Source organism: Zootoca vivipara, chromosome 2 (genome assembly GCF_963506605.1).
Source record: "Zootoca vivipara chromosome 2, rZooViv1.1, whole genome shotgun sequence".
NCBI lineage: Eukaryota > Metazoa > Chordata > Lepidosauria > Squamata > Lacertidae > Zootoca > Zootoca vivipara.
The window spans coordinates 5,675,565-5,703,201 of NC_083277.1; the positions used below are offsets into that span (position 1 = coordinate 5,675,565).

The window sequence follows — 27,637 nt, forward strand, 5'->3', positions numbered from 1 at the left end:
TGTGGTACTCTCAGCAGTGCCCACATCAGCAAAGTGAAGTTGCCAGGTATGGGACCAGAGGATCCCTTGGGTAGTTGACCCAAACCACCCAATATCTAAGCCAGTATTGCCTGCTTTGACTGGTAGCATCTCCAAGGCCTCGTGCCCTGCACATCCAAGCGCTTCTTCCAACATCCTCTAACTGGAGAAGTCAGAGAGTCACCTTAGGACCTGCTGCCTGAAAATGACAAGGTCTTTTTATTTTATCATGTCGGTATCCTGCCATTGCTCTGGAAGAGAGTGGCAAGTGGTGGTTCTGTGGTTCTTCTGCAGAGCAACCTTATGAGGTAGGCTTGTCCACCCAGTGAGATTCATGTCTGAGCTGGGATCTGAACTCTGGTCTCCAGGGATCCAATGCAACAGTCTACAGCAGAGGTGCCCAAACTTTCTACTCCCAGGGTCCACTTGAGGTGGCTGAAAATTACTGAGGCCCACCAGTCACAAAATGGCGGCAGATCGAGGTGGATTTTGGGCATAATTTTTGAATCTGTTCCACTTTGGCTTCAGGCCTAGTCATGATACAGAAACTGCTTTGGTTGCCCCTGTTGACATTTATCAGAAGTTGATTCCAGTATTCTTCTGGAGTGTCTCAGGGAGATGGGGCTTTAGGGCACTGTGGTTCTGTTCCTATATCTGGGGCTATTTCCAGAAAGTGGTCATGGCACCCTTCTGGTCAATGCCATGGGAGTGTCTCAGAGGGTTCCATCCTGTCCCCCAACTATAAGAAGCCTCTCGGAGCTATTATCTATATCCAGGTGACACCAAGCTTTAGCTCTCTGTTGCATCTGAATCAGGAGAGGAAGCTGAAGTGTTAGACCAGTGCTTGGGGGTAGTAATGGGAGGGATGTCCTGCTTGGACTGGTAGCTATAATTCCCCCACTGTCCCACAAGAGAGAACCTTAGAAATGTAGAGTTTGTAGGGACCCAAAGGGTCATCTACTCTAAACCTTTCAATGCTTCAGTGAATCACGCCATAGAATCCCTGACACCACCCTTAGGGTCTACAATGGCTCCCAGTATGTTTCCGAGCACAAGTGTTGGTGCTGACCTTGAAAGCTCTAAATGGCCTCAGCCTTGAAACCTGAAGGAGCATCTCCACCCCCATTGTTCTGGCCGGACACTAAGGTCCAGCTCCGAGGGCCTTCTGGCAGTTTCCTCACTGAGAGAAGGATTACAGGGAACCAGGCAGAGGGCCTTCTTGGTAGTGGCGCCCGCCCTGTGGAACGCCCTCCCATCAGATGTCAAGGAGATAAAGAACTGCACAACTTTTACAAGATATCTGAAGGCAGCCCTGTGTAGGGAAGCTTCTTAATGTTTAATGTTTTATATGCTTTTATATATGTTGGAAGCTGTCCAGTGTCTGGGGAAACCCAGTCTAGATGGGCAGGGTACTATTATTATAATTATTTTGATTGATCGATTGATTGACCACTAGGTTAAATTGCTAAAGGGCTGGGATGTATATGTGGGATGTGAAACAGGTGCAGTCAAGTCACAACAGTTCCTAGAGAGTCCACTTGGAGGACTGTGGAGGAACACATGACTAGCTTGATTTCCTGTTCCTCCACATGCAAATGAGTTGGGGAAGGTGGCAGATAAATTCACTAGCCCAGCAGCCATTTCCCTCTCTTGGACCAGATCTCTTGGACTACACACATCTAAGAAGCAACATCTTAGTGAGTCTCTCTCTAGGCTTCCAGCCCAGAGAGAGATGAGATTGAGTCTCACTTCCTATAAGTGAACTTCACATGTATATATCACTTTTTACCTAAGCCAGTCTACCTCTTGAGTGTGCTGTATCTCAGGAAGATTGTAAGTAAACATCTTTTATACTTTTAAGAGCATTGTGTCATGTCTTTTAAGAGGGATAAAGGGGGAAATACCAGGAAAATACACTTTATTTTACAGGCTTAAATCAAGCCTGCGCAAACGCTTTTCTGCTGTGCTAAGGGAATGTTACTCTGCTAAGTTTGGAGCTTGCTAGCACAAGCTGGGATAGGACATATTTAACAATATCTCCTCATCCACATCCCTGAACATTCCCACAATATATAGTGGGTGTGTGGACCAAATTACACTCTCTCACACACACCCTTATTGTTGTGGCTAATTTGGTTTTTAATTCTGTGTTTTACATTTTTCTGACCCACCTTGGGACCACGTGGTGAAGAGCGGGTAGCAAAAACAACAACTATTAATTACAGGTAGGTAGCCGTGTTGGTCTGACGTAGTCAAAACAAAATAATAATAATAATAATAATAATAATAATAATAATAATAATAAAAATTCCTTCCAGTAGCACCTTAGAGACCAACTAAGTTTGTCATAGGTATGAGCTTTCAGTGTATCCGAAGAAGTGTGCATGCACACGAAAGCTCATACCTATGACAAACTTAGTTGGTCTCTAAGGTGCTACTGGAAGGAATTATTATTATTATTATTATTATTATTATTATTATTATTATTATTATTTTGTTTTAACAATAATTAAGGCACCCAACTCGAGGTGAGGTTGGAGTGGGCCTTCTACCTCGTTTATTTACACATTACGTGTTTCTAGGGGCCGCTGTTTCATACAATTGTTCAAGAGTAAGAGGCTAGACTAGACTGGTCAACCAGCCGGGCTCTTAACTATTAAGGGTTAAAATGAGCTCAGCTGGATTCCTAGTTGTTGTTGTTTAGTCGTTTAGTTGTGTCCGACTCTTCGTGACCCCATGGACCAGAGCACGCCAGGCACTCCTGTCTTGCACTGCCTCCTGCAGTTTGGTCAAACTCATGTTCGTAGCTTCGAGAACACTGTCCAACCATCTTGTCCTCTGTCGTCCCCTTCTCCTAGTGCCCTCAATCTTTCCCAACATCAGGGTCTTTTCCAAGGATTCTTCTCTTCTCATGAGGTGGCCAAAGTATTGGAGCCTCAGCTTCACGATCTGTCCCTCCAGTGAACACTCAGGGCTGATTTCCTTAAGAATGGATAGGTTTGATCTTCTAGCAGTCCATGGGACTCTCAAGAGTCTCCTCCAGCACCATAATTCAAAAGCATCAATTCTTTGGCGATCAGCCTTCTTTATGGTCCAGCTCTCACTTCCATACATCACTACTGGGAAAACCATAGCTTTAACTATACGAACCTTTGTCGGCAAGGTGATGTCTCTGCTTTTTAAGATGCTGTCTAGGTTTGTCATTGCTTTTCTCCCAAGAAGCAGGCGTCTTTTAATTTCGTGACTGCTGTCACCATCTGCAGTGATCAAGGAGCCCAAGAAAGTAAAATCTCTCACTGCCTCCATTTCTTCCCCTAGAGAGGGATTCCTAGAGAGGAAGGTAAAAGGCGAGGAGGGCCGGAGGGGGGGCGGTCCTCCAGAGCGAAGGCTCCGCCCACCCAACTCTCCTTCCTGCTGGGACTTTCTCCTTGGAGGGACGTGCCTTGGCCGCCCTCCCTCCCTCCCAGGCGCATCGTCGGTGGCTTCTCGCGGGATCCGGTGAGCCCCCTTCCCCGCCCCAGAGGCTCCAGTTTGTGGGTCTGAGTTTGCAGGGCTGAAACGTGGATTTCGGGGGTGGGGAGGCAAGGCAGGAAAATCGTAGCTGCCAAGTTTTCCCTTTTCTCACGAGGAAGCCTATTCAGCATAAGGGAATTTCCCTAAAAAAAGGGATAACTTGGCAGCTATGCAGGAAAATGCGACGGGAAGGGAGATGGCCAGGTGACAACTGTTAAAAGGGGGGAGGGGGACACCTATAGGAAGATCAAACATATTTCAGCCCGTAGGCTGAATATGCTTGTGCATCTTCCTGGGTGTTGGGTGTGTGCACTGCAGAAGCTCATTCAAGCTCATCTCAGGAAACAGCTGTTTAGCAGAAAATAATAATAGTAGTAGTGATAGTAATATGCTATCCATCTGACTGGGTTACCCAGCCACTCTGGGCAGCTTCCCACAAATTAAAACACAACAGGACATGTTGAGACCAACTAAGTTTGTCATAGGTATGAGCTTTTGTGTGCATGCACACGGACAGTTTCTTTGCTTACAAAGTCCTTGCTGCGCCAAAGTCCGCAAGGCAAGTCCTGAGTTCTGTTGCTATTCTCTTGCCCTGAGACTCTTCCTCAAAGGCGTCAGTTCAAATGCTTCCCTCCAGAGTGCTCTACACTCTCTGCCCTTTCCCACTCTGAATGCTGTAACTGGAGCCCCTTACCTACCAAGCGTGACTGTGCCCGTTCTGCCCAGCAACACTGCTAAGACAGTCACAAAATGCCTTACAGCTGCATTGTGAGGAATTAGCTCTTGAATGGCTTTCCTTAATTTACATGGGTTTCCCGTAAAATAAAAAAATTCCTTCAGTAGCACCTTAAAGACCAACTAAGTTTTTATTTTGGTATGAGCTTTCGTGTGCATGCACACTTCTTCAGATATTTATGTAGCGTATGTACATTAGCAACAGTTTTGCGTATGTACATTAGCAACAGTTTTGCGTATGTACATAAGCAACAGTTTTATCGTCTCTGTCAGGGACTGGAGTGTCTTCTCCACTGTGGAGTGTGGAGTGTGGTGTAGTGGTTAAGAGCGGTAGACTTGTAATCTGGGGAACCGGGTTCGTGTCTCCGCTCCTCCACATGCAGCTGCTGGGTGACCTTGGGCTAGTCACACTTCTCTGAAGTCTCTCAGCCCCACCCACCTCACAGGGTGTCTGTTGTGGGGGAGGAGGGGAAAGGAGAATGTTAGCCGCTTTGAGACTCCTTCGGGTAGTGATAAAGCGGGATATCAAATCCAAACTCTTCTTCTTCTTCTTCCTCTGCAAAGCCAGGAGGCCCCTTTGGGGCTTGGAGGATTTGAAGCAGGTGAGTTGATGCTTTGAAGTTAACTGTCAATTGGACTTTGATTTCAAGTAGAACACCCCACCACCAAGAGAGAGAGAGAGAGAGAGAGAGAGAGAGAGAGAGAGAGAGAGAGAGAGAGAGAGAGAATTCATCAGTCACACAACAACACAAGGTCACGTACAGATATGGAACCCCCTGAAGTGTGATGGGGATATTTTCACAATGGGCACTACTAAAAAATAGAAACCATCAGTTTAGGATGTGCAAAGACTTTATTAAATACTTGGGTATAATGATTTCATCAGATATAGACCAAATTGTAAAATTAAATTTGAATCACATTATAAATGAGATTTCTTTTGATATTGAAAGGTGGGGACCTCTAAACCTCTCCCTTTGGGAAAAGGTTAATGTCCTCAAAATGAATGTTGTTCCAAAGCTTTTATACATTCTTAGAGGATTACCAATATATATTCCCAAATTATACTTCCAAAAAATAAATCAACTATTTAGATCGTGCCTGTGGGGCACAAAGCCACCAAAAACATCGCTACATAAAATGCAACTTCCAACTAAGGAAGGTGGATTTGGGCTCCCAAATCTGGAATTAAATCACCAGGTTTACCTGCTGAGTAAGACTAATTATTGGTGAGCTAGCAGGAATCCCAATTGGGCTACTCTAGAATATAGTTTCTTTGAACCTCTTGTAAGGTAAAGGTAAAGGGACCCCTGACCATTAGGTCCAGTTGCCGATGACTCTGGGGTTGCGGTGCTCCTCTCACGTTATTGGCCGAGGGAGCCAGGATACAGCTTCCGGGTCACGTGGCCAGCATGACAAAGCCGCTTTGGCAAACCAGAGCAGCACACGGAAACTCCCTTTACCTTCCCGCCGGAGCGGTACCTATTTATCTACAATTGATGTGCTTTCGAACTGCTAGGTTGGCAGGAGCAGGGACTGAACAACGGGAGCTCACTCCGTCGCGGGGATTCGAACCACCGACCTTGTGATTGGCAAGCCCTAGGCTCTGTGGTTTAACCCACAGTGCCACCCCTTGCAGGGTGGACTAAACTTGGCTCCAGATTTATGAAATATCCTATTATCCTGGAGACTCTTAAAGCATCTATAAAAAAAGTAATCAACTAAGATTCATTCAGCAGAGTGGCAGCTTTAATTCAAAACTTTTGCTAGGTAAGAAATAAAACCAGCAGGAAACAGTAAAACAACATTCATTCCAGTAATATTAAAGTCCAACAACAAGAGATGACTAAAACCATTAAACCTACAAGCACAACTCAAAGGAAGGTCAGAGTGTTTTCTTTCTCTTTATAAGGGTAGTGAAATATATTCTGTTTGTGTTATGCTGAGAGTTGTGAAATGCCATGGCTTTTCTTTTGTAGTATACTGAAGCTTGTGCGGAAATAAATTGGTTAACCTTTAGGATGCCAAAATCATTATTTTGTGTTACCTTACTCCATGTGTTCCTTCCTGGAGGAAGGAGGGTCCCTCAGCACCTTAATCCAGCCTTGTTTCTCTGTTTTTCAGGAGTCTGTAGCCCAGTTGGAGGTATCCTTGGAACAGAAAGAAGGATGGAAAGCCAAGACTCAGCTGGCCTGGATGGGAAGAAGACCCTCAGCTCTGATGTGCGGCGCCAGCAATTCAGAAAGTTCTGCTACCATGAGGCCAAGGGACCCCGAGAGGTTTGCAGCCAACTCCACCACCTTTGTCGTGAGTGGCTGAAGCCAGAGCGATGCACAAAGACTCAGATCCTGGACCTGGTGATCCTGGAGCAGTTCCTGGCTGTCCTCTCCCTGGAGATGGAGAGCTGGGTGAGGGAATGTGGAGCGGAGACCAGTTCCCAGGCGGTGGCCCTGGCTGAAGGTTTCCTCCTGAGTTGGGCAGAGAACAAGAAGCAGGCAGAACAGCGGGTGAGAGTGAGTTCCCTCCTGCTACTTCCGAGGGGCCCAGAATGTGAATCAATCACTTCCTGGAAATCATCCACGGAGGAATGTTCCAAACTCCTCTTGGCCTTTTGCCGTTTTCTCTAATTTTCTGTCCATTCACTGTCTTTGCTACGTTCACTGTTGTTTCAGGTAAAGGGTCTCTTTGCAGAGGTGGCAACCAAATTCCCCGAGAGAGAGAGTTCTTCACTGGATGGGAAAGAGTGCTTCTTGCTAAGCAGAAATGTTCTGGAGAGCAATGGACGGATTGTGTTACTCAGTAAGAATTAATCTCAACTTCCTGAAATGTATGGGATGTTCTTACATTCTCCTGAAACTTCCAGGGGAAGTTGCTTCCCCCCCATCATTTTCCAAAGATGAAAAATGAGTATCTGAGGCCTCAAGCGGTGAGATAATAATAATAATAATAATAATAATAATAATAATAATGATAGTTTAATTATCTGGCTGGGTTTCCCCAGCCACTCTGGGCAGCTTGCAACTTATAAAACACAGCCAAACATCAAACATTAAAAAACAAGATATCCTATGCCAGCAATAAACAAACCAATAAATCAGTAAAACCAACAACAACAGCAACAAACAGTTTAAAGTTATAACCAAATTAAAGTAACCACCAACCCCAACTAAACATTTAACCAACACCAACCTGACAAAAATGAGACAGAGGAACCAAAATTAGAACCATTTAAATCATTTTAAAACGTTTTAGCCAGTTGCCCCAACCCAAGAGTTGTTCCAGCAAGAAGAAGAAGAGTTTGGATTTGATATCCCGCTTTATCACTACCCGAAGGAGTCTCAAAGCAGCTAACATTCTCCTTTCCCTTCCTCCCCCACAACAAACACTCTGTGAGGTTAGTGGGCTGAGAGACTTCAGAGAAGTGTGACTAGCCCAAGGTCACCCAGCAGCTGCATGTGGAGGAGCGGAGACGCGAACCCAGTTCCCCAGATTACGAGTCTACCGCTCTTAACCACTACACCACACTGGCTCCCAGCAATGTCCCTCTGGCCTTCCAGGCACCTTTTAGCTGTTCAGGGTGAGTGTGGGCTCTGCTCCCTAGGCCAGGTGGAACTGGGCCCTGCATTTTCACACAACTGAACTATATAATGTTAAGATAGCCAATGTTTACTAGATAATGTCATGATAGATAAAAAATACGTACCATGGATTTAAGGGAGAGACAGTATAGAGAACCTCCCCCTTGCATCAGAAGCAGCTCCTCCCCAAGCATTGACGGTAGCGAGAGCGCTGAGGAAACCAGTCAGGAAGCGGAGAGAGAGGGCCAGGGCTCTGGCAGCACGGGAGAGGGAGGAAGAGAGAGAGGGGGAAAGGGGGGAGAAGGAAAGCATGGAGCGTAGACCCTTTCCTCCGGTTCCAGAATTACACAGGAGAAGGAGGGGAAGGAGGTTTGCTGTCCCGAGACTCTTACGTTGGAGGAAGTCACGGGGCGGGTCAGTACCGGATTCTGCATCGGACTGAGCAGACATGTTTTACACACCAGTCTCACTGTAAATAGACTGCACTAATAAAAACTGTTTAAAGACAAGCATGCGGAGCGTCGTTACTCTAGAGTAGTCGCAAGAACCTCTGACAATGGATGAGGCATTTTGTAAAGTCAGTGTGTTGTACCCTGATACATGTCACTTAGCCCCTGAGACAAGCCTTCCCACCATCTTTTTCTCTCACAGGTGAAGAAAGAGTGGTGGCAAGACCTGCTCAGCCATCTCCTGTTCGCAACAGACAGGAAGCCGTTGCTGTGGCACCAGATCAGGTAGGGGGAAAGGTCATTGTGGGGAGAGAAGTTAGGGGGCTGCCTGGGTTCCTCTGCCTTCTGCTCACCTCTGTAGGCCAATGTAAACATCTCTCTTTGAGTTTGTCAAAGCTGCCCACTAGGGAGGCTGTGGGTGCCACTCGAGAAGGTTTAAGCCACGGGTGTCAAACACAAGGCCCGGGGGCCTAATCCGGCCCGCCAGACCTCGTCATGTGGCCCGCGTAGCCGCCGCCGACAATAACCACTGACAGTAGTTCTGGAGCCTGCGATTGGCCGAGGGTCAAAACCGGGGGCAGGGCTGCAGGCGGAGGCCGGGGCGCTGGAGCCGCACTGACGGCCAGGCGGGGAAGTGAGATGCAGGAGGAGGAGGAAGCCCGCTGAGGAGGTAGGAAAGCCCTACAGGCGCCGCCGGCAAAGTTGGTGCCGGGACGGAGCAGCGCTGGATTTTTTTTTGGCGGGCTTTGCTGTTGTCTCCGAGAGCGAGTGAGGCGGCACTGGGGAGCCACCGCCCGCCGCTTCCCTTCCTCTCCTCGGCTGCATCCGGGAGGTGGGCGAGCGAGCGGGCGAAAGGGACGCGGAGTGAGCCTGAGGCGGAAGTAGGCGAAGCGCAATAGTCGCTCTCTTGATGGAGCCGGGTTTCTCTTTCCTCTTCCCCCGTTTTCTCCTCATAGACACTCGGGAGGGTGCCTGGCTTTTGCTCTGCCCCCCACCCCCGAGCCACCCTTTGGCTTCTCAGTTCCGGCGGAGCTGCTCCCCGGGGGGCGGCCGGGGGTGAGGAGGCGACGATGGCACGGGTTCCTGCTCTTCCCGCTCTGCCACCGCCTCCTCTCAGCCCCTCGCGATGTAGGGCTCTAGATGGAGTCGCCTCACGATTTGAGTAGGTGGGAGGGGAAATTTTTTGGGGGGGCGGGGAGGTTTTCAAGCCTCCTCTGCCTGCAGTCCCGGTAGGGAGAGGTGGCGGCGAAGACGACAACAGCACGGGTGGGGGGAAGAGCAGCTCAGAGGCGAAGATGCACGTCCGCTGGGGCTGCCGCCGCCTTCCTCCTCGGGAAATCCGCTGCCCTCCCTCAGCGCGAGGGGAAGGGACTCTGGCGCTGAGGAGGGAGGATGCAAAAGCAAAGCAGGGAGTTGGCGCTGCACCGCATGTTCCTGCCCCTCTCCAAAGCATGGGGTGGGTTGCAGCGTGTGGCATCCTGCCTAGCGGGGTTTGGGTGTGCGCAGGGCGGGAGAGGGAAGCCCTCTTTCCATCTGCAGGTTTTTAATCCCAGCAGTGGCTTTCTCCTTCCTGCCGAAGGTTTAGTTGAGCCCCCCCCCCGGAAGCCGTCGATCCCCTCCTTTTGTTCAAATTTCCCTCGTTTACATCCCCTCCCACACACGCGCCACGACGCAGGAATGTGATCCGCATGGGGGCGGGAATGAGCTTACATTATTACAAAAAACAGTAATAATTGAATGCAGTGACAATAATTTATGATAATAAAGAGTGGACACATAGTCCTACAGACACAACCGGCCCTTTGAGGGTGACCAAACTGCTGATGCGGCCCCCGATGAATTTGAGTTTGACACCCCTGGTTTAAGCTCTGCAGGATAATATTCAAGTCATCTTACCTTGAGGTGTCTTCTGAATTTTGCTGATAGATAACATAAAGATTGCCTACAACAAGGCAAGTTTGCAGATGACACCAAATTGGGAGGGGTGGCTAATACCCCAGAGGACAGGATCACACTTCAAAATGACCTTAACAGATTAGACAACTGGGCCAAAGCAAACAAGATGAATTTTAACAGGGAGGAATGTAAAGTACTACACTTGGGGGGGGGGGGAATGAAAGGCACAAATACAGGATGGGAGACACCTGGCTTGAGTGCAGTACATGTGAAAAGGATCTAGGAGTCTTGGTAGACCACAAACGTGACATGAGTCAGCAGTGTGATGCAGCAGCTAAAAAAGCCAATGCAATTCTGGGCTGCATCAATAGGAGTATAGCATCTAGATCAAGGGAAGTAATAGTACCACTGTATTCTGCTCTGGTCAGACCTCACCTGGAGTACTGTGTCCAGTTCTGGGCACCACAGTTCAAGAAGGATACTGAGAAGCTGGAACGTGTCCAGAAGACGGCAACCAAAATGGTCAAAGGCCTGGAAATGATGCCTTATGACGGACAGCTTAGGGAGCTGGGTATGTTTAGCCTGGAGAAGAGAAGGTTAAGGGGTGATATCATAGAATCATAGAATATGATAGCCATGTGATATGATATGATAGCCATGTTCAAATATATAAAAGGATGTCATATAGAGGAGGGAGAAAGGTTGTTTCCTGCTGCTCCAGAGAAGCGGACACGGAGCAATGGATTCAAACTACAAGAAAGAAGATTCCACCTAAACATTAGGAAGAACTTCCTGACAGTAAGAGCTCTTCGGCAGTGGAATTTGCTACCAGGGAGTGTGGTGGAGTCTCCTTCTTTGGAGGTCTTTAAGCAGAGGCTTGACAGGCATATGTCAAGAATGCTTTGATGGTGTTTCCTGCTTGGCAGGGGGTTGGACTGGATGGCCCTTGTGGTCTCTTCCAACTCTATGATTCTATTTCTTTTTCTCTCAGGGTCCCGTGTTGTTTGAAGAGGTTGCTGTGGATTTCACAGAGGAGGAGTGGGCTCTGCTGGATGCTGACCAAAGGGCACTGCATAAAATAGTCATGGAGGAGAATTGTAGGAATGCTTTCTCTCTTGGTAAGGTTCCTTGTTTTCAAAGTTGATGAGAATAGCATTTAGAGCCTAAAATAATGGGACGGCTTGCACATTTCCTGTATTTTAGCCCCTCAGTTCCCTTTCTTACAATCTAGAAGGTTTTCTCTATTTTGACTGATTCATTTCCATTTAACGAAAAACCACAAGGAGGCAAAATGGTAAAACGGCCACATAATGTATGTAACAGTATGCCGTAGGAAACATCAGGAGTTGCAATGAGTGCAAATAGAGATAGAAGCCATTGCAGAAGGAAGACACCTACCATAACCTACCTAACACCACCTAACCTAGTTTTGTCTGCTGTGGCGCAGAATCTCTCCAATGCGTGAAGCTCAGATCATTGATGGGCTTCTTCCATGATCCTTTAACTGCAGAATTCAATGATTGAACTACAGTCGTACCCCGGAAGTCGTACGGAATCCGTTTCAGAAGTCCATTCAACTTCTGAAACGTTTGGAAACCAAAGCACGGCTTCTGATTGGCTGCAGGAAGCTCCTGCAGCCAATTGGAAGCCACGGAAGCCCCATCAGATGTTCAGGTTCCGAAAGAACGTTCGAAAACCAGAACACTTCTGGTTTTTGATTGTTCGAAAGCCGGAACATTCAACTCCCAGGGTGTTCGGGAGCCGAGGTACGACTGTAATGAGCGTCTGCCGAAAGAGAATACATATGATTATTCCATGGTTTGCCCATTCCATAACCCTGTGAGTTAGCCTAGTCTGAGAGAGAGTGGCTGCCCGAGATTCCGCAGGGAGTTTCATGTCTGAGGTGACAGTTTTGTTCCGGTCTCCATGGATCCAATAGAATAGAGTATAGAACTCTGGCTGGCAGTTACGGTGTTAAAAGTGGCAGATAAATGGTTGATAAGACCTGCTTTGCAGCTAAGATTTTTGCATTCCTCCATTATCACAAGCTTTATGTGTCACTGTCAGTGATTTTTGGGGCTCCATTTGTACCTCAGGCTCTTAACCAGGCATAGGCAACCTTGGCTCTCCAGATGTTTTGGAACTACAACTCCCATGATCCCTAGCTAACAGGGCCAGTGGTCAGGGATCATGGGAGTTGTAGTTCCAAAACATCTGGAGAGCCAAGGTTGCCTATGCCTGCTCTTAACAGTTTCCTCTCTTCTTTGTGACAGGATGTGAATGGAAAACAAAAAATGAGGGAGAACCACATGGGGCGTTTGCAGAATGGGACACATGTATACAGAGAGAAGCTCAGAGAAGGAAATCTGAAGGGGAAAACAAGGGGAGGGATAAGTCCCCTTCTTCTCATGGCAGCGTGAGCCATCAAATCCCGGTCCAAGAAAATACGCAAAAGAGAAAAGAAGCAAGTACGTGCTTTGCATATTGGAGAAGTTTCCCTTCTAAACCAAAACTGAAAACTCATTACAAAATCCACACAGATGAAAAGCAATTTAAATGCCTGGAATGTGGAAAGAGATTTTCACGAAAGACACATCTCACGATTCACCAAAGAGTTCACACAGGGGAGAAACTGTTCAAATGCTTTCAGTTTGGAAAGAGATTCCGTCAGAAGACTGCTCATCAAAGTACTCACACAGGGGAGAAAGCATATAAATGCTTAGAGTGCGGAAAGAGCTTTCACCAAAATTATGTCCTTTTTACTCATCAGAGGATCCATACAGGGGAGAAACCTTTTAAATGCTTAGCATGTGGAAAGAGCTTCTCACAGAAGACACACCTCACTACACATCAAAGAACCCACACTGGAGAGAAACTGTATAACTGCTTGGAATGTGGAAATAGCTTCACTCGGAAGAGGAATCTCATGTCACATCAAAGAATTCACACAGGGGAGAAGCCATATAAATGCCTGGAGTGTGGAACAAGCTTTCGTAACACTTCTACCCTTGTTAATCATCAGAGGGTCCATACAGGGGGTGAAGCGTTTAAATGCTTGGAGTGTGGGAAGAGCTTCCGTCGGAAGAAAAATCTTTCTGCTCATCAAAGACTTTACACCGGGCAGAAAGCATATAAATGCTTAGAGTGTGGAAAGAGCTTTCATCGAAATTCTGTCCTTGTTACCCATCAGAGGATCCATGTAGTGGAGAAATTGTTCAAATGCTTGGAGTGTGGAAGGAGCTTCTTGCAGAAGGCACATCTCACTAAGCATCAGAGAATTCACACTGGGGTGAAACCGCATACATGCTTGGAGTGTGGAAAGAGCTTTTCACAGAAGATTCATCTCACCACTCACCAAGTAATTCACACTGGGGAGAAACCGTATAAATGCTTGCAGTGTGGGAAGAGCTTCACTCGCAAGTCAAGTCTCACTTCCCATCAAATAATTCACACACGAGAGAAGACATATAAATGCTTGGAGTGTGGAACAAGCTTTCGTAACACTTCTACCCTTGTTAATCATCAGAGGATCCATACAGGGGATAACGCGTTTAAATGCTTGGAGTGTGGGAAGAGCTTCCGTCTGAAGAAGAATCTTTCTGCTCATCAAAGACTTTACACCGGGCAGAAAGCATATAAATGCTTAGAGTGTGGAAAGAGCTTTCATCGAAATTCTGTCCTTGTTACCCATCAGAGGATCCATGTAGGGGAGAAATTGTTCAAATGCTTGGAGTGTGGAAGGAGCTTCTTACGGAAGGCACATCTCACTAAGCATCAGAGAATTCACACTGGGGTGAAACCGCATACATGCTTGGAGTGTGGAAAGAGCTTTTCACAGAAGATTCATCTCACCACTCACCAAGTAATTCACACTGGGGAGAAACCGTATAAATGCTTGCAGTGTGGGAGGAGCTTCACTCGCAAGTCAAATCTCACTTCCCACCAAATAATTCACACACGAGAGAAGCCTTTTAAATGATTGGAGTTTGGAAAGTGTATAAGCGGTCTGAATATGGAATGCGAGTCTGAGACAGTTGAAGTCCACTTTCAGATTGGAGCTAAGCTGGCAAGGGATGGAGGATGGGGCATGGCTTGGGTAGAGTCCTGAGGGCAGAGGTGGTGCTGCTTCAGGTGGCAAAAGCCCACCCCAAAATGGCACCTGAAATCAGCGCCAGTGGCGGTGATGCTTCTCCACCAGCAGCAGAAAAATAAATAAGTAAGTAAAAAAAAAAAAGTATTATTCATACCCCGCCCATCTGGCTGGGTTTCCCCAGCCACTCTGGGTAGCTCCCAACAGAATATTAAAAACACGATAAAACATCAAACATTAAAAACTTCCCTAAACAAGGCTGCCTTCAGCTGTCTTCTAAAAGTAATATAGTTGTTTGTTTCCTTGACATCTGATGGGAGGGCATTCCACAGGGTGGGCGCCACCACCGAGAAGGCCCTCTGCCTGGTAGTATATCCTGTTTCTTAGGAAATGTTGTTTTCATGTGTTTTCTCCCAAATCAGCTTCCCCTGAGCATACTCCTAGAAGCATTTAACTAGTCCGGACAGAAAGAAGCTGAACAGAATTAGAATCCAGTCCTCACCCGCTCCCTGGGACCACTCCCGGAAAGCCTGCTTTGTGAAACATACACTGGCTTCCTCTTTTAAAAGTGTGACAACACTCGTAAAATGGATTGTGTGATTTCCTCTGGGTTGCCAGGTCACATGGAATAAGGACCCACCTTAAAGCCTCCCCTGCCTGGTTCTGCCCTCACAACACCCCCAGCAATTACCTTTTGGGGGACTTATGCCAGACTCATCTCAGCTAGCCTTAACTCAACTAGTGGAGCCCCAGCTGGCCAGGGACGTGCAAATCACATGGGTATGTCTGATTCTGAATTATGTGACCTAGTCAAGTGAGCCATAGATGTTCTATATCCACATCAAAACTCGCCCATCCTGGTGGGTCTTCGGTTAGGGCTGCACCCTGAGCTCCCAATTCTCTGCCTAGCCTACCTCACAGGGCTGTTGTAAGTATTAAAAAGGAGCGGGGAATGCAATGTACACAACCTTGACCTCCTGGGAGAAAAGCAAAGTAGAATGATACAAAAACAGTAAACATGCAGTTTCAGGCACAGGGGAAACATTTGTTTGGTCCAGCCTGATAAATAAAAGTATAAAGTTAAAGTTCAGTATAAAAGTATAAAAGATAAAGTTAAATAAAAGTATAAAAGATAAAGTTAAAAGTTCAGTCTTGTGACAGGATTGTGGGTGCCCTTTTGTAATATGCATATTTCCTTGATAGCTGTTTGGTTAATTGATTTTATTTCTCAGTCTAATACCGTTTTCCATCTATAAATTGTTCTCCGGTCTGTCACTCATACATTCCTTGTGTCCATATTTTTACCATTTTTGAGCTTTGATATAAATAAATATGTCCAATTTCTTTTATTGTTGTCCGGACTCTGCTTCTCTTTCCTTTCCTTTCTCTTTCTTTTTTCCTCTTAAAAAAGGTTTTATGCACAAACAAGGCAAACATAAAAAGCACTAATAATCAAAGTACAAAAATAGAGAGCTTTCCAGCATTCCCCAGGTGTCTCTGGTGTCTGTATTGTTGTCAGTGGGTCTTGTGTCTGTTGTTGCGGAAATCTATGCCACTAGGTGGCAAAAACCGCCTTCATGGTTACAACTTGTGTCCTCAGCATCTCGGGTAGTGCTATAGACCAGGCATGTCTAACAGGTAGATTGTGATCTACTGGTAGATCGTGGGGGGTGTCCCAGGTAGATCGCGGTATGAATTTTAGTGATCACCTTTGGCCAACCCTCCCCTAAAAAAAAGCTCAACTCCTGGCAATGACAGTGGGTAGATCACAGCTGAACTTTTAATACTGTGAGTAGATTGCAGTCTCTTGGGAGTTAGATGTGCCTGCTATAGACCAAACCATCTTCTGACACACACTCGTTTAGGCTGCCCACTTCCTTGGATTTCCAGTTTTCTGCAATGACCCAACTCAGGCATACTCTCTCTTTTTTAACTTTTATGCTGCTCTTCCAATACCTTTGTGTGTGTGTGTGTTTGTGTGTGTAGGTGTGTAGGTGTGTGTGTGTGTAGGTGTGCACACTTGCCTATGCAGCTGTTTAAAACTCTCTTGACTAGCCAGTCGTTGGAATGATTATTTTGCATGGGCATAGGCAGTGGGGGGCAGCTCCCCCTAAAAATCAAGTAAATTTTTTTTAAGATGCTAACTAGAAGTAGAAATTGTGGAAAGATTTTGAGAGTTTTTTCTGAGCACTTGGGGGTCAAAAGAAAATAATTTGAAACAACTGATGGCCACCTGTTGGGGATGCTTTAATTGAGATTCCTGCATTGCAGGGGGTTGGGCTAGAGGACCCTCGGGGTCCCTTCCAACTACACAATTCTATGAACTGTTGTTGAGACATTTCTTTCTGAATCTGCTAGACCTAGGAGATCCTGGCTACCCCCCCCCCCAATGTTAGTTTGCACCATTTATAAATGGTGGTTTATGTTGGATTGTGCACTGCCTTGATCCTTGAGATACCTTTAGACACGAGTTAACAAATGAAAGATTTGGCCTGGTGGAAAGGGCAGGAAATGGCTGGAGAAAACAAAAAACGAACCCAAAGCCTTCCCTGCCCAGGGTCTTTTTTACCCTTCTCTTTTTTCTCTCTCCTAGAAAAAAAACACCCGTACACAACACTTGCTTTTTTAAAAGATTTAAAAATAGCATATGTAACAGACACTTGGTGGACTTGCCCTTGTCAGATTGGATGTACAAGACAGGCAGGTGAGACTTAGGATACTGAAAAACATTAATGTAACCGGCAGCCCTGTTTAGGGAAGTTTTTTATGTTTGACTTTGTCTTTGTCCATGGAGTATGTTTGATGTTTCATTCTCTGTTGGGAGCTGCCCAGAGTGGCTGGGGAAACCCAGCCAGATGGGCATGGTATAAGCAATAAATTATTATTATTATTATTATTAGTAGTAGTAGTAGTAGTAGTAGTAGTATCATCTGAGACTGTCTAATATCTGAGACCTCCAGGTATAGGTAAAGGTAAAGGGACCCCTGACCATTAGGTCCAGTCGAGACCGACTCTGGGGTTGTGGTGCTCATCTCGCATTATTGGCCGAGGGAGCCAGCGTACAGCTTCCAGGTCATGTGGCCAGCATGACCAAGCCGCTTCTGGTGAACCAGAGCAGCACACAGAAACGCTGTTTACCTTCCCGCTGTAGCGGTACCTATTTATCTACTTGCACTTTGACATGCTTTCAAACTGCTAGGTTGGCAGGAGCTGGGACTGAGCAACGGGAGCTCACCCCATCGTGGGGATTTGAACCTTCTGATTGGCAAGCTGGAACATGTCCAGAAGAGGGCAACCAAATGGTCAAAGGCCTGGAAACGATGCCTTATGAGGAACGGCTTAGGGAGCTGGGTATGTTTAGCCTGGAGAAGAGAAGGTTAAGGGATGATATGATAGCCATGTTCAAATGTATTAAAGGATGTCATATAGAGGAGGGAGAAAGGTTGTTTTCTGCTGCTCCAAAGAAGCAGACACGGAGCGATGGATTCAAACTACAAGAAAGAAGATTCCACCTAAACATTAGGAAGAACTTCCTGACAGAGCTGTTCGGCAGTGGAATTTGCTACCAAGGAGTGTGGTGGAGTCTCCTCCTTTGGAGGTCTTTAAGCAGAGGCTTGACAGGCATATGTCAAGAATGCTTTGATGGTGTTTCCTGCTCGGCAGGGGGTTGGACTGGATGGCCCTTGTGGTCTCTTCCAACTCTATGATTCTAAGAAGTTATAGGCTCTGTGGTTTAACCTGCATCCCTCCAGGTATAGGGCAGTATATAAATTCAATAAATAACATTGACAGACTGACTTGGGGCGAACAGCAGCATAAGCCAACATACCTGCTGCTCTTAAGTGAAAAAATCTGGAGAGGGAAAAACTGCCTCCGGCACATGACATCACAGGAATGGATCCTACTCTGCAGCTTTAAGCCTTTGCATAGTGTTTTGGATGCACCGTTCTCACAGAGAGGAGGCTCCCTGCATAATACAATTCCTTGGAGGAGGATGCCTGGCAGTGAGATTCCTAGAGAGGACGCGAGGAGGAAGAGGCGGGGCTTGGGCGTCTCCAAAGCAACTTGCAAAGCCTCACAGCCGCTTCCTGCCCCGCCTTCTCGAGTGGGGGGGCTCTTGCAAGGGCTGCACTGGGTGTTTTCCTCCTGGGGGAGGGGGTCGGGAGAGCTTTGGGGTGATTCCTGGGAAAGTGAGGAATGGAGAGAACCGGTCAGCACCTGGAGAAAAGGAGGGTTTTGGGTGTGCTACAGATTGGGGAGGTGGAAAGTCTCAGCTAGTGGGCTCTCGCCTGGTGCATTTCTGCACATTACTGAGCCCTGTCCAGAGGGGAGAGATTCACAGGATCGTAGAATTGGGACCCCGAGGATCGTCTGGTCCAAGGTAGGAATAGGCAGCTGTCCCATAGGGGGGGATCGAACCTGCAACCTTGGCGTTATCAGCACCACGCTCTAACCAACGGAGCTATCCAGGCTGACTCTTAGAGAGTCGGTGCGAAACTTTGAATGGGATGAGGTGGGAGAAGAAAGCAAGGAGGGGGGAAATATACCGTATCTCCGCCCAGAGGAGTGGAGCCTCCATGTGTTGAGAGTGTTTACCAGATAGCAGGCACTGCAGAGAAACGTTCTGTCTTTGCATGAAACAAATTTATTATTATTATTATTATTATTATTATTATTTTATTGTTTATATCCCACCCATCTGGCTGGGTTTCCCCAGCCACTCTGGGTGGCTTACAGTACAAATTTGTTGTTGTTTAGTCGTTTAGTCGTGTCCGACTCTTCGTGACCCCATTTACAGTACATATAAAAACATAATAAAAAAACATCAAGCGTTAAAAATCTCCCAATACAGGACTGCCCTCAGATGTCTTCTAAAAGTTGTGTAATTCTAGAAATGAACATTTATTGTACATTGTAAACGGCGTTTCCGTGTGCTGCTCTGGTTCGCCAGAAGCGGCTTTGTCATGCTGGCCATATGACCCAGAAGCTGTACGCCGGCTCCCTTGGCCAATAATGCAGGATGAGCGCCGCAACCCCAGAGTCGGTCACGAGTGGACCTAATGGTCAGGGGTCCCTTTACCCTTTACCTTACATTTATTGCACAAGTGAGCCTGGAAGTTAATCAGTTGCCATTTCATTAGTTAAGGGGCTGCTTTTCTTTTTAAAATATTTTTTTAAAGATTTCTTAATTTACTAAAACACATGCACTGACTCTTTTTTTCAAGTTGCGCTTTCTACAGATCAGATTCATTTGTTGTGAGGCATTGCTGTTGTATACAATGTTTGGGTGAGTGGGGTGGGGGTCAGGTGGTAATGCTTCAGTTCTTCTACTTAGTGTATGTGTGGGGTTTTGGGTCAGCTTTGTGGCTGCTTTTCTTTAAACTAAGCTTCATGACAGTTGACGGTTGACAGTTGACAGTTGACCAAGGATGCCCTGTACAGGACAGCTGCATATTCCTGCATAGCAGGGGGTTGGGCGAGATAATCCTCAGGGTCCCTTCCAACTCTGCCAAGGTTAGGATGCCTCTGGATACTGGTTGCTTTTGTGCTCATGTGCTGCTTGCAGACTTCCCATTGAAGCATCTGGTTGGTCACTGTGAGAACAAGAGGCTGGACTAAATGGATCTTTGTCTTGACCCAGCAGCCAGTATCTTCTTAGCAGCAGAGGACAGACCACTGGGAGGGATGTTGCATCTTCTGAGTCTCAACCAGAACAAATACTTTAATCAGGGTGGATTTGATTTAAATCAAACTGATTTAAATCACGATTTAAATCACTAGTCAGTAAGGCTTGATTTAAATCATAGTTTTCTACATAAAGACTAATTCTTGCTGGTATAACCTTAATACAGTCGTACCTCAAGTTACAACCACCTCGGTTTGCGAACAGTTTGGGTTACGAACTGCGCAACCCCGGAAGTGTTTTCGCCGCGTGTGTGCGCGCGATCTGCGCATGCGCAAAATGGCGGTGCCCATCGCGTTCGGGTTACGAACTATTCGGGTTACGAACCGCGATCCGGAACGGATCGCGTTCGTAACCCGAGGTATTGCTGTATGCAAGTACCGGTAGATGAAGATTTTTAGAATAACAACTTTTCATATTAGTTTTTTTAATCCCCAGTTTAATAGGTTAATCTATATCTATAAAGTGCAAGTGTCCCTGCGTCCAAGTTGTCCCGTGTGTCCCTGGGTTACTGCGCATGTACGCCAGGGACACAGGGATTGGACAGCAGAGACTGCACGCGCGCACTCTCTCCCCCCCCTGCCTCCTCCAACCGCCGTTCCCGGCCAGAACGTCAGGGAAGCGAGGGTGGAGGCCGGCGGAGACCTCCTCCTCACAACCCTCCCTGGCCCGTGAGAGGAACGGCGGGAGGCCGCGAAGCAGCGGCGGCGAGGTAGGGGTTTGTGTCCCGCGTCCTTCCTGTCGGCGGCTGCGGGAGAGGAAGGAAGGAGGAGAAAGCGCTGCTTTCTCCTCCTCCGTTCCTGTCCTCCTGCCGCCGACAGCAAGGACAGGTCCCAGGGTTCGGAGAAGCGCTGCGCAAGCGCTTTTCCGAACCCTGGGATGTCTCCTTGCTGTCGGCGGCTGCGGGAGAGGAACGGAGGAGAATAAAGCAGCGCTTTCTCCTCCTCCGTTCCTGTCCTCCTGCCGGCGACAGTAAGGACAGGTCCCAGGGTTCGGAGAAGCACCGCGCAAGCGCTTCTCCGAACCCCAGGATGTTCTAGCGCCCGTTATTGAACGGGCTGAAATACACTAGTCATTCATATTCGGACAACTTTTCTGTTGTACTTAGGAAGGAGAAAAATCATCATTACCTAAATAATAACAATTTAAATAGATTTATTCAACTGAAACAATAACATTACAGCATATGTTTGTTAACTAATTTGGCTAAACAAAAACAATATATATATTTTAAGAAACTTAGACTGTCAGCCCAGCCTACACATGAAAAACTTAAATACTGTCCACTCCAAACAACCAGAAAAATATTGTTTCTATTCTATTCACTGAACTTCTTGAAATTTAGCACTGAAGGGGTTGATTCTGTATTCATAGGTTTGTAGAACAATAGGATTAAGGTCTTTTTCTCAACTCTGTTCATGTTATAACATTTTTGCTGTGAAGAAGAGCCATGTGATCTCTGCTGAGTCAAATTCAGTTTTGAGAACTGCAAAAGTAAACCAAGCATCTGTGATAATATCTTGAAGGCAGAGAAACTGCCCAATAATCTTACAAAAACCTCTGGAAGAGCATGACATTGTGAATGGATTAATGGAATTCATTTACCCAAAAAATTAAACATATACAACCTTATTCTACATAATTAAAACTAATCTTTATTTCATGATGGAATAACCTTTAGATGGTAATATATTTTCCTCAAAAAGCATTTTATTTTAAAAAAATCCGATTTAAATAAAAAAAATCGGATTTTTTTGATTTTTTTTAATCATTAATTTTTATCCACCCTGCCTTTAATCCATCAAGGAAACTTGCCAACAAGTCTCATTTTTCTCTGGGTCTTAGTATTTAACTGCCTTTACTTCTGGGGGATGTCCTGGTTGATATTCAGACACATCTACATTTCCAGGGGAAATCGTCCTCTCCAGAAAGGTATAATTCACCCACCAAACAATTTGTTCGTTTTGCAGGATTTGGTAGAACCTCCAAGTTGGACAGCCTCTGGCAGAACAGGGAGAGGTCTTTTGGGCCCAGTCGGAGACTTCCTTAGAATAGAGATCAAGGATGGAAAAGGAAGATTCAAATGCCCACGAAGCAGGAAGAAGTCCTTGTACAAACCAGGCTGGCAGCCCCAGGGAATTCTGGGAAAGAACAGTGCAGAAGGTCCTGGGGAAGGAGGACACACTCGGCTCAGATGTGCAGCGCCAGCGTTTCAGACAGTTCTGCCACCAAGAGGCCAAAGGGCCCCGAGAGGTTTGCAGCCAACTCCACTATCTCTGCTGTCAGTGGCTGAAACCAGAGCGACACACAAAGAATCAGATCCTGGACTTGGTGATTCTGGAGCAGTTCTTGATCATCCTCCCAGAAGAAATTGAGAGCTGGGTAAGGGAATGTGGAGCAGAGACCTGTTGCCAGGCAGTGGCCCTGGCCGAAGGTTTCCTCCTGAGCCAGGCGGAGGACACGAAGCAGGAAGAGCATCAGGTAAAATATAGTTTTGTCCTGGTACTTCCAAGGGGCTCAGAATCTGAGGGTCGGTGTGCTAACGCTCTCTGTAATTGTCAAACCTTTTCTGGGATTCATCCATGTAGGAATGTCCCAACTACCAAGACCGTTGGTTTCTATTGTGCCTTTACTAATGCTTCTCCCCTTTCTCTGTCTTTGATACGGTACCTCCATTGTTATTTCAGGTAAAGGGTCCATTTGCAGAAGTGTCTGAAGATTTCTTTGCATCGGAGAAGGTTCTGTCAGAGACCAGACACAATCTCTTGCAAAGGGATAATGCTCAGGAGATAGACAGGCATGCTACCTCACTGGGTAAAGACTTAACTTCATCTCCTTCTAATGATTATGCTATAAATTCTTGGGTCGGGTTTTTGTTCTTCGGAAACTTGGTTCAAAAGTGAATTGGCATCCAATACTTGAGAACTTAAACCAGTGCTACTGGCTTCGCACTTATGATTGTCTTTCACAGGTGATGAAATGAGGCTGGCAAGACCTCCTCGGGCTCCTCCTTTTTGCGATGGACAAGAAGCAGCTGGTGTGGAACCGGATCAGGTAGGTGGATTGATCAGTGTTGAAAGAGGCTTGGAACCACCTAGGGACCTTACTCTGCTGCTCACCCCTAAACAGATTTATCTCCTCTTTTCTTCTAAGGCAGCCTGCCTAGGAGGCTGTGAATACCATTAACGAATATTTAAGTTCCTCAGGATAATAATAATATTTCTTTGAAGAATGTTATGGGTTTCGGTAGTCCATTAAGGGAACAAAAGAGAAGGCAAGTTGCACAACAGTACTGGCCCTGGCATGGGGGCAAGAAGTGAAGAACGCTGAGAGGGGGAAAGTGGGGTGTGACGGATTGACACGGTTCTGAAATATTTATTGCTACCTGGCTGGGAAAGAGTTAATCCACCTCCAGCCTGACTGACATAACATTCTGGTGGGGGCGGGACTGTTCCCAGTTTAAAAGGAGGGAGCAGCAGTTTTGTCAGTTGAGGAGAGGGAGAGGGAGTGGGTAGGGGTGAAGAAGAAAGTTGAGAGGCCAGGATAGTGGGGATCTAGATGAGGTTCAGGAAGGCTCGATGTTAAGTGTTTGACAGAGATTACCTACAACCGAAACATATCTTATAAACACATGAAACGTTAAATAAACAACTATGTTATAAGGTTAATAAAATTCTTCTCTTTTGTGCCAAGAAGTATTGTCATTATTTTTCCAGCAAGGTATCGGGACTTACAGAAGTGGTAACTCATTAGAGGACAAAACTTACCTCAGGAAAAGAGGCGAAAGTTTATGTCTTAGAGCAGACATGTCCAACAGGTAGATCGTGATCTACCGGTAGATCACTGGCCGTCTGTGGTAGATCACTGGTAGATCATTGGCTCCCCCCAAAGAAGCTGAATAACTGTGGCTCCCCTAAAAAAAGCTCAAAAATTTACCTCCTCCCTGAAAAAACTCAACAACTTTGACCTGAACCCCAAAAAGGGGGGTAGATCACTGCCAGTTTTTAACTCTATGAGTAGATCGCAGTCTCTTGGGAGTTGGCCACCCCTGTCTTAGAGTAACACTGAGGAGGCTTAGAAAGATAACCTGAGGTGTCAACAAGTTGCCAGCGTGGAAAGGGCAAACTTTTACAGTAGGGGGAAATCAAGCCGAGAGAGAGACCCTTTACTGGTGGCAGGAGGTTATTCTATCAAACAGCCTAGAATTTTTCTTTGATTCCAGGCCACGTGAGCTGGAAGGAGAGTCTCTTTACTTATAAACCCACAAGAATAAAGGGGTTTATTTGAGAGGCGGCGGGAGAAGAGGGTGGGTGGCTTCACCACTGGATTCCTGTGTCGCATTTTAGTAATAGGGGGGGGGACATTCGTTGCATGGGGTATTTGTAAACAATGACAGAGGTTTGAGTAAAGCAAGGATGGAGAACTACTGTGAGGAAAATTGTGGTTTTTTAACAATAGTAGAGGTTTGAGTACAGAACTGTGCTCCTAGTTATCTATAAAGTAGCAACTGTTTTCCTTTCTTTCAGGGTCTAGGGTTGTTTGAGGCGTTTTCTGTGTATTTTACCGAGGAGGAGTGGGGACTGCTGGATCCTGACCAGAAAGCTCTGTATAAAGAAGTCATGGAGGAGAACTGTTACAGAACCCATTACAAAATCCACACAGGAAGGAAACCATACAAATGTTTAGAGTGTGGAAAGAGCTTTTGTCAAAGTTCGGACCTCATTACCCATAAAAGGACCCATTTAGGGGTGAAACCATTTAAATGCTTGGGATGTGGAAAGAGCTTCTGTCAGAAGACACTTCTTGCTACCCATCAAAGAATTCACACGCAGGAGAAACCGCATAAATGCTTGGATTGTGGAAAGGGCTTTCGTTATAGTTCAGCCCTTATTACTCACCAAAGGATCCACACAGGCAAAAAACCATATAAATGCTTGGAATGCGGAAATAGCTTCTGTCAGAAGATAAGTCTCATTTCTCATCAAAGAATTCACACAAGGGAAAAACCACATAAATGCTTGAAATGTGGGAAAAACTTCCGTCACAGTTCGGCCCTAACTACCCATCAAAGGATCCATACAGGGGAGAAACCATATAAATGCTTGGAATGTGGAAAGACCTTTCGACACAGTTCTGCCCTAACTACCCATCAAAGGACACACACAGGAAAGAAACCATTTAAATGCTTGGAATGCGGAAAGGACTTTTGTCAGAAGATAAATCTCACTAGTCATCAAAGAATTCACACAGGAGAAAAGCCATTTAAATGTTTGGAGTGTGGAAAGAGCTTTGGTCAGAGGGCTTACCTTACTTTCCATCAGAGAATCCACAAGGGGGAGAAACCACATAAATGCTTGGAGTGCGGAAAAAGCTTCATGCAGAAGAGAAGGCTCACTTCCCACCAGAGAATTCATACAGGGGAGAAACTGCATAAATGCCCGGAATGTGGAAAGAGCTTCTGTCAGAAAGCAGATCTCACTATTCACCAAAGAATTCACACGGGGGAGAAACTACACAAATGCCTGGAGTGTGGAAAGAGCTTCACTCGGAAGACAAATCTCACAATTCATCAGAGAATTCATACGGGGGAGAAGCCACATACCTGCCTGGAGTGTGGAAAGGGCTTCAGTCAGAAGGCACATCTCACTGCACACCAAAGAACTCACACAGGGGAGAAGCCACACAAATGCTTGGAGTGCGGAAAGTGCTTCACAGAGAAAAGAGCTCTTACTTCTCATCAAAAAATCCACACGGGGGAAAAGCCACATAAAACTTTCGAGCGTGGAAAGGTCTTTCACCACAGTTGCAACCTTATTACTAGGCCTACCCAAGGCAGAACGACTGGCAGTAGCAACAGCTGCAGCAACAGAGGCCTGACTGATTTGCCCCCAGTCATATTAGTGCATCTTCCTCCTCCTACTGCTTGTGTTGGGCAGCATCAGCCACCTCTCCCAATTCCTCACTTTCCTGAATCTTCTGGTAGTGGGGACAAACCTCCTCCTACTGCCGGGGTGTTGTTTGAGGAGGCAGGAGGCACTGGCAACAGCAGTCTTGCAGAGTCACCCACTTTAGTGGAAGAAGGGAGAGAGCTCAGCCCACTGACGGACATCAGCTTATCTGAGGAAGTGTCCGTATTGGGTGCCCTCAGCTTGATTGAAGGGGAAGATCTCCTCCCCTGCTCTTCCCTAGGCAGGAGTGCTTCTGTCTGGAACACTGTGGAGCAGCAGGAACACACCCCACCCGTGCCACGAGAGGGCACCTCCTACGGTTCCCCCCCTGCTCCTGGGGTGGCGCTGACCCCCCAGACCAAAGGCAGCCAGCCTGATTCACCACAGAAGCGGCAGAGCATCGTGTGGGACCACTTTGAGGTGGGAGTGGATCCCAGCACCGCCGTCTGCCGCCACTGCAGGCGGGTCATGAGCAGGGGCAGAGACGCGGCACATTATAGTACCAGCAGCCTGCGCTTGCACTTACGGAGGCAGCACCCGTCCATCGTGCTAGGACCACAGGAAGACAAGTCCCAGCAGTCAGGGAGCAAGGGCAAATGGGGGGCAACCTAGTGCCAGGAGTAAGGGCAGAGTCCTCTGCCGAATCTCTGTCTCCCCAACGCCAAGAAACCTACGCAGGCAACGGTGGGGAGGAGGTGGGGAAAGGGAGGTGGCCACGAGGTGGAGGTTTCGAACACCAGACCCGATCAGAAAATGCATGGAAAGCTGTTGTGATGAAATGGATTGGCATCAAAACCAAAATCATACACACGCAATCAAGTGTTTGGTAAGAGTAATTTAAAGTAACAATAAATAATAAACATGGAATTAATAAACTTAATACAACAATTTAGCCAAATATGTGCAACGTATCAAAACTACTTGGCGTCAAATGCTTCTTGGCCTTTAGGTCTTCTAGAGTGGTCTTCATTACATATCTGTATGTACACAGCCACTTTTGGGCTTGAATATCAGATGCTGGAAAACAGTTTACAAATAATGGCAAATATGTGTATCTAATAGCCTTGGTTATATCTAATAATATTGATTCTATATTTGCAGGTGTTACACTGCATGGGTATTTTTTTTAAATTATTTGCTACGTTAAATTATTCTTAATGAATAATTGGTTGTGTGTATATGATTTAAGGTGTTATCCCAGGCGGTTGTTTCAGAACAACCTGATGGCTCTTGTGGTCTTATTTTATGCACTATTGTGTCACACGACCTTAAGCGGGAAAATTGTGCCCTCCCAGTGTTAGGCATGCAGGGAGAAAGTGTGTTCCCTTGTAGGCAGGATTGCCATGCCCATATAAGCCTACGTGCCTCCTAAATTCACTCTGCAGCATGGGTGCTGTTACCAGTGCCACATAATCCTTGTTTCTTAGTTGTTAAAAATCAATATTTGAGTGCAGCAGCATCTACACATTGGAACTGCCTGCCTATTGACACCAGACAGATGCCTTTGCTGTACTCTGTTTTGCTCCTGCTTAAAACAATTTTATTTAGGCAAGCCTATCCAGACACTTAGATGTTGATGTCTTTGAATCCTTTTCACTCTTAATTTCAGTGATCTGTAAATGTTTTCAGTTGTTTTGAACTGTTTTCATTCATACTTTTGATGCTTCTTGAAACCCACCAAGAGGTTTTACTACAGTTATACAATTTTTGTTAAATACCGGTAAAAT

General features: G+C 46.3%; 2 protein-coding genes across 2 annotated transcripts; both read left to right on the top strand.

The window, feature by feature from the left end:
- The first annotated feature begins 3,447 nt into the window (after positions 1-3,447).
- LOC132591133 (zinc finger protein ZFP2-like) lies at positions 3,448-14,304 on the top strand. Its single transcript, XM_060269473.1, has 6 exons — positions 3,448-3,516; positions 6,391-6,779; positions 6,939-7,065; positions 8,496-8,578; positions 11,181-11,307; positions 12,463-14,304. The coding sequence occupies exons 2-6, from the start codon at positions 6,435-6,437 to the stop codon at positions 14,166-14,168; spliced, it is 2,388 nt and encodes a 795-aa protein (XP_060125456.1). The 5' UTR covers positions 3,448-3,516; positions 6,391-6,434; the 3' UTR covers positions 14,169-14,304.
- A 4,084-nt stretch (positions 14,305-18,388) lies between these two features.
- On the top strand, positions 18,389-27,627 carry LOC118081142 (zinc finger and SCAN domain-containing protein 2-like). Its single transcript, XM_035107370.2, has 5 exons — positions 18,389-18,660; positions 21,933-22,443; positions 22,650-22,776; positions 22,934-23,016; positions 24,489-27,627. The coding sequence occupies exons 2-5, from the start codon at positions 22,027-22,029 to the stop codon at positions 26,520-26,522; spliced, it is 2,661 nt and encodes an 886-aa protein (XP_034963261.1). The 5' UTR covers positions 18,389-18,660; positions 21,933-22,026; the 3' UTR covers positions 26,523-27,627.
- Positions 27,628-27,637: the final 10 nt, after the last annotated feature.